At 43.3% G+C, this 7,500-nt stretch overlaps 1 protein-coding gene across 1 annotated transcript in view; it reads right to left on the minus strand.

Moving 5' to 3' along the window:
• Positions 1-1,922: 1,922 nt before the first annotated feature.
• The window catches only part of pdzk1 (PDZ domain containing 1), a gene marked incomplete at both ends in the record, with an annotated part of 6,880 nt that continues 1,302 nt past the window's right edge, over positions 1,923-7,500 (minus strand). The window contains 5 exons of the mRNA XM_080537025.1: positions 1,923-2,231; positions 2,526-2,759; positions 4,433-4,629; positions 5,097-5,429; positions 7,173-7,401. Of these exons, the coding sequence (XP_080393151.1) occupies positions 1,923-2,231; positions 2,526-2,759; positions 4,433-4,629; positions 5,097-5,429; positions 7,173-7,401 (1,302 nt within the window). The remainder of the gene's footprint in view (positions 2,232-2,525; positions 2,760-4,432; positions 4,630-5,096; positions 5,430-7,172; positions 7,402-7,500) is intronic.

A 7,500-nucleotide genomic window follows, 5' to 3' on the forward strand; every position in this document is an offset into this window, starting at 1 on the left:
TGCAGGTGTTACATTGAACACAATAATGACTTCTAGACACAGAACTGAGATAGCATAGTTTTAATTCCTCTTTTGAGCGTTTGGGAATCGAGTTGGAAGACTCAATGGTTCTCCAATAGGCTAGGTGCACGATCTCCACTACTTCCTGAAAGGCACCTGGCATGAACATATCCTGTCTCACTCTATTGGTTTAATTGATTAATCAGCTGTGCACTGTGTGTTCCAACAGTTTACCGCACAGCTGATTAATCAATTAAACCAATAGAGTGAGACAGGATATGTTCATGCCAGGTGCCTTTCAGGAAGTAGTGGAGATCGTGCACCTAGCCTATTAATAAAAATGACTAATTAAGTGAAAAACCCCATTTACTTCCAAAAATACCATTATTTTGATGTCATTTTATGAACTACACTATACAATGGATAACAGAGTTTCGATTATGGCATATTGCATCAATACATTTTACATTTACATTTTTGGCATTTAGCAGACGCCTTATTCCAAAGCGACTTACAATCACTCAAATATGGCAATACAGTATGGCAGCTTTAGCTTACTAGCAGAACTCTACTTCCTCAGTCTGTGCGGGGCGTATTAAACAATATCAGGGAGCAGAGACTATTGATCAATGCCCTTCAACAAACCAATAAATAGATTGTTGTTCATTCGTGCTTTTAGTTAGTGTCGGTAGTCATGATAGCTTAAACCTCCTGCCTCTTTTTTACAAGCCAATAAAATGCATTTTGTTCAAGTTCACAGCTCTTTCATAGGCGTCTTCTTCACCCGTTATCCAGCCAGATCCAGAGGTTGATGGGAGACGCTGCAAACGGACAGGAAGTTGCTTGTGACCGGAGGCGGCTCAGAATCTCTCGTCGTCACTGGAGCTGGACGAAGAGGACGGCGCCTGAGGGAGAGAGTCACATGATCACTGATGATGACAACAACGTTGGGCAGACAGCTGATACCAACCTGCTTTAGACTGGAAACAAAAGGTTTCATCTATTGCATTCAGAATCTAATGTTAAGATTAGAATAGATTAGATTAGATTAGATTCAATTTAATTGTCATTGCAGAGTACGATCATTTATATGCCATTTAGCTGACGCTTTAATCCAAAGCGACTCATTGCAATGAGTGCGTACATTTCAGTATATACGTATGATCCCAACAGGAGTTGAACCCACAACCTAAGCCTGAGCCACAGAGGACCATATGTAGACAGTGTAATGTATTACAGTATAAGGTATTACAGTGAGTATAAATAAATGAATATAAAAGTGAATATACATTCTAGTAGTTCACTAAAATGACATATCGTGAGCTTAGTGAACCGTTTAGGGTAGTTCAGAGATATTGAGTGTCAAAGTTTTTACATTCCATTATGTTTTGTGAGATGGAACCTTTGTATTTTATGAATTACTAACTCAAAAATGTCAACATTTTAAAAATAACACCACACAGGCATTAATAAACATCTAATGGATCAGAGTATGTAATAAACTCAATTTTGACAAAAATGGAGATAGAACCTTATAATTCTAACGTCACGATATGCCCAGATGAACAGAACCAAAGCAGTGATTGAAGTCTTTCCTTGTCTGTAGTCAACTTTCAGGATAAGGAACCAAATTATGTAATTTTGTCACTCACTCGGTCTCGTGTCTGAACAGGTGGGGTGTCAGGCCTAGCTGCCTCCTCCTTCTTCTTCTCCTCCTTCTTCTTCTCCTCTTCTTCTTCTTCTCTCTTCTCCTCCTCTTTCTCTCTCTCCTCCTCTTCTTCTCTCTTCTCCTCTTTCTTCTCCTCCTCTTTCTCTCTCTTCTCTCTCTCCTCCTCTTCTTCTCTCTTCTCCTCTTTCTTCTCCTCCTCTTTCTCTCTCTCCTCCTCTTTCTTCTCCTCCTCCTCTTCCTCTCTCTTCTCTCTCTCCTCCTCCTTCTTCTCCTCTCTCTCCTCCTCCTCCTCCTCCCTGACCTCCTTTAGGGTGGCAGGGGGTGTGTGGCTTCGGGCTGGGGAGGGCGGGGCGAGGAGTAGGGCTGTGATGGCGACGCCTTTCGCTTTCAGCTGGTCGTAGGTGCGCTTCTCGGCCACTAGGAGGACCAGTGAGCTACCACTCTTGCGGATCAGCTCCACCACGTCTTCGTGGGTTTTCTGCTCCACGTTCACCCCGTCCACCTCCACCACGATGTCGTCATTCTCCAGACCTGCCCTGGCTGCCGCTCCGCCCTTCACCACCTGAGAGAGACCAGACATTCAGGACCTTTCTTGAACATAATAACATAATAATAATAATAATAATAATAATAACATAATAATAATAATAATAACAATAATAATAATAATAACTTTTATTATTATTTTTATTATTTTTAATAACTTTTATAGCTTTTTTTTTAGATACATTTAAAAATGTAATAAAAGTTATGCAGTTAAAGATTAAAAGAAAGTTTAAGATGGGCCTGGAGGGATGGTGAAAGAGGAGAGAGTTGCTGAGTGATGGTTCTGTAGCGTGCGTTCATTCAGCCTTACCTCTTTGATGTACTGGCCAGTGACCCCCTGGATGCCGTTGAGATGGAAGCCATATCCTGCGGGGGACTTGTCCATTTTACACAGTTTAGGCTTGAGCTCCGCCTCCCAGGGGGTGGCGGCGGGCTTGGGTGTGGCCACGAGGACAGGGGCGGGGTCAGAGGTGGCAGCTGGGTAACTGGGTGGAAGGAGTGAGCCTCTCATCTCCTCCCAGAAGAGTAGTGGAGACGCGCCCCCCTGTGTGGAAGGTCATGGGGTCACTCAGAATGTCTGTAGCCCAGAAGAACTGAACTGACCATGACCAGACCTTCTGTTACTCTACTAATACTCCTCTAAACCAGTCTATTCATACTCTACTAATACTCCTCTAAACCAGTCTATTTATACTACTAATACTCCTCTAAACCAGTCTATTTATACTACTAATACTCCTCTAAACCAGTCTAAACCAGTCTATTTATACTCTACTAATACTCCTCTAAACCAGTCCATTTATACTTATATCTTTACTCACATAGGAGAGAACGAAGACATGCATTTATTGTAAGAATATGCAACAACAACAACAACAACAACAACAGCAACAACAAAATGCTTCCTGATAACATCGAATCTCCATTATTAAACAGCCGTTCCATCGTTTCCACTCTGATAGGAGTGATTGACACTACGTGAGCTTAGAATGACAAGGTTCTGTCTCCGTTTAGGATAGTTCAGAGATATTGAGCGTCAACGTTTTTACATTCCATTATGTTTTGTGAGATGGAACCTTTGTATTTTATTCATTACTAACTCAAAAATGTCAACATTTTAAGAATAACACCACACAGGCATTAATAAACACCTAATGGATCAGATTATGTAAAAAACTCAATTTTGACAAAAATGTAGATAGAACCTTATCATTCAATTCATTTTCAAGGACAAACAGACTGAAGAACAGCTTCTACCCCAGTGCCATCCAGGCCCTGAACACAGCAAATACCTAGGTTCTGGGCCCTGGACAGTCTGGACGGATTGATGGCAGCTGCTGGACTGAAAAAATCAGGTGTAGTGCTGAGGCACAAATATGTACATTTCAAGCCTGCAAACTGCGACACTTTAAATGAATGTGCAATAACACTATGTGCAATATGATCAACCCTAGTCGTCTATCTGTACAGTATAGTATAGTGGATAGTGTACATAGCCTCTATTTATGTAAACCAGCTCCTTCCCTTCTTGTGATTTTTTTAGTTTTTTTTTTCCTTTCCTAACACCAGGGGAGCCACCCCTCCTAAATTTCGTTGTTTGGTACCTGTACTATAGCAATGACAATAAAGACCATTCATTCATTCATTCATTCATTCATTCATTCATTCATTCATTCATTCTAACGTCACGACTAGTCGACCTCCTCATCCCCACTACCCCCCATACAGTTTCTTTACTATAAATCAATAATGATAAAAAATAAATACATTTTAAAAAAAAAAAGTAATTCTTCCTTCTTCAAGCATTGTAACTGCCATTGGCATAGATTACTTTTTCTGATGGGATGTCATGTGATGACTGATGTATAGATAGTTTCACTTACTTAGACAAATGTATTTCTTGTAAGTCGCTTGGGGATAAAGGCGTTTGGTAAATGCCAAAAATGTAAACGTAAAATGTGACTGTAAATATAGTATGTGGTCTAGTGGATAGTGAGTTGGACTTGTGATCGGAAGGTTGTGAGTTCAAATCCCGCCTGAAACCACACCACTACTAGTGTGCCCTTGAGTAAAGGCACTTAGCCCTCAGTTACTCCAGGGGGAATGTCCCTGTAATTCGTAATTGTAAGTCGTTTTGGATTAAAAGCGTCTGCTAAATGGCAAAATTAATTAAAATTAATTAATTAAAATTAATTAATTAAATCTCACAGCACTCACCTTCTTGTACATGTTGTCAGTCTCGGAGTCGACCACTAGGAGGCAGCATTTCTTTCCACACTGTCTGATCCGGTCCACCACCTGGTCATGACTGCAGTGGCTCACTTCCTCTCCGTCCACGGCAACCAGCCTGTCCATCTCCTTCAGTCCCGCCTTGTCGGCTGGGCTCCCTTTGTCAATGTTCTTGATGAAGTGGCCTGTAAGGACAGGATAGAGTGACATGCTGTCATCATTACATGTGATTATAATAATACGGATAGCATTAGATGCTACGGTTCTATCTGGAGTTGTTTCTGACAGGTTTTGGTCATCTCTCTTGACATTGTGTTTGTTGTCTGGCCCAAATGGAGAGTTCATGAGAATAGAAAAGATATTAAAAAGTTTTAGCCTAAGTTTATTTTACAGAACACACACTCCTTCATATACTGTAGTACACACTTGCACACAGACACACACACACACACACACACACACACACACACACACACTCACACACACACACACACACACACACACACACACACAGACACAGACACAGACACACACACACACAGACACAGACACACACACACACACACACACACTCACACACACACACACACACACACACACATACACACACACACACACACACAGACACAGACACACACACACAGACACACACCTGTCTTGTTGGGCTCCGCCCTGAGGAAGTAGCCGTAACCGTCCGGTCCTTTGGTCAGGTCGGCGATGCGCGGCTTGTGTGGGAGGAGCTTCACCGTGGCTAGCCCCGCCCCCAGCCTCATCCGCTTGCTCTTGTAGAACCTGTCCGTGTCCTCGTCCACCAATAGGAACACGAGCTCGCCTCCCGCCGCCTTGATGACGCCCACGATCTGGTCATGTGACTGGCTCTCCACGTTCTCCCCGTTGACCTCCACCAGGCGGTCGTTGGTCCTGACCCCCGCCCTCTCGGCCACGCCCCCCGCGCCCAGCTCTGTTATGAACACGCCCTGCTCGCCTGAGGGAGGTCATGATCAAACATGGACATGAATAATGATTGACAACCGGAAACCCAGAGAACTCCCCACAAGTACTGTATTATACTGTATACGGGGAGGCCGTGGAGGTAGACATCGGAGGACAGGCTCATTGTAACGCATGGTATGGGATGAGGGATGGTATGAAACATATGTTCTGTTCCATATGTTACAATGAGCCCGTCCTCCGATTTCTACCTCCACCAGCCTCCCCTGGTAGTACAGTATACAGTTGGGAAAGCAATAGGAGGGAAAGGAGAAATGATTCCAATGTGTTTTTTTCTTTCTGGCTTGATCAACAAGGCCCAGTAGTTAAAAACCTTTAATCCCTATCTGATCGGATCAGATTTGGATTTTGAGTGATCGGTAAAGCACTGATATTCAGGATCTAGTAATCTTGAAAAGTCTGAATCTGGATCAGGGTAATCCTATCCTGAATTGCTTTGAAATACTGGGACAAAATCTGGCCGAGTTGTCTGATCCGGGATCACAAAAAATGGGATTTCAAAATCTGATCCGATCAGATAGGGATTAAACGTTTTGAACTACTGGGCCCAAGTGATATGACTTTACTCAACAGACAACTCTGATCTAATCTAAACCTTTGCTGTTGTGAGGTGAAGTCTCTGACTCTCATCAGCCAAGATCAAAGAGATAAGCAAACAGACGGTATCTCAGGAGATCAGTGTTGTCATGATTCTTTATGGCTCGTTAAATGAACGTATCCTGGCGTTATCTTATCAGTACAATCAATGTTGTACAAATACCCATGGCACTGCAGCAGAGAAACGCCTTTAAGAGTTTGCCCAAAATCTAACCTGAATAAAATCTGATATGCCTCCATTTAAGAGAACTACGGAGCCCCCCTGGGGTCACATGGTATAAAAAAAATATTTGATGTGTGAATCCGTTCCCTCTGTTTAGTAATTCGTTCCCTCGGTTTAGTAATTCGTTAGGGTTAACCCTAACCCTAACCCTAACGAATTACTAAACCGAGGGAACAAATTACTAAACCGAGGGAACGGATTTACTAAATCAAGGGAACGGATTCACACATCAAATATTTTTTTTCTACCATGTGACCCCAGGGGAACACAAAAGTCGAAGTCAAAGTAATTTATTGTCATATACTCTGGATATGCTTGGTTTATGCTGAGCTTTAACATTGTGATGCACAATTTAAGGCTGGAGACATAAATTCTACCCCCCTTTCTTCATTTAATGACCATTCCCTCCATGGACCTTTCTGTGGAGTTTTACCAGCCCTCTGGAAGGTGACGAAGCGCTTGTGTCATCGGAATAGAATTGATCAAAATAGTACCATACTATTTAAATGAGGAAGTTGAATACTATGGTCTGTAAAAACAGAACGAGGAGCACAGATTCTCACTGCTCTTTCTAATTCTTTCTGTTTTCTTTTCTTGGTTGTCCTGGTCAGAGCTCAAGGTTGTTGTTACATTTACATTTTTGGCATTTAGCAGTTACAATGAGCCCGAAGGTTTGTCCTTCTATCAATGGCCCCGGGCCTGAGCTGGATTACTCTTCCTCTGCTACGACTGGTGGACTGATGATTCACTTGCTTAGTCAAATGTATTGATTGTAAGTCGCTTTGGAATAAGGCGTCTGCTAAATGCCAAAAATGTAAAATGTAAATGTAAATCAAATAAGCCATATTATTGGGTTGCCCCATCCTGCCCCGCCCCATCCTGCCCCCCCCCTCTCACCGTTGATGGAGCGCAGAGAGAACCCGTAGCCTGCGCTGGTCTTGACCAGGTAGCAGAGTTTGGGTTTGGGCGCCGGCCCGGCCACTCCGTTCATGGCGGGCTGGGACTGGGCGGGCCGGGGGCGCGGGTCGGACAGGTCCACCCCCTCTGTCTTGGCCTGCTTGTAAGAAGCCTCGTCCAGGACGTGGAAGGAGACGGACGTGTTACTCCCTCTCACTAAGTTCACCACCTGATCCAGGACACACAGCAGAGAGGAGACATGGTTAGGACACAGCATCGTAGCAGTAGCATCGTAGCAGTAGCATCTTAGCAGTAGCATTATAGCAGT

The sequence above is a fragment of the Nansenia antarctica genome (assembly GCF_963989245.1).
Source record: "Nansenia antarctica genome assembly, chromosome: 7".
Taxonomy (NCBI): Eukaryota; Metazoa; Chordata; class Actinopteri; order Argentiniformes; family Microstomatidae; genus Nansenia; species Nansenia antarctica.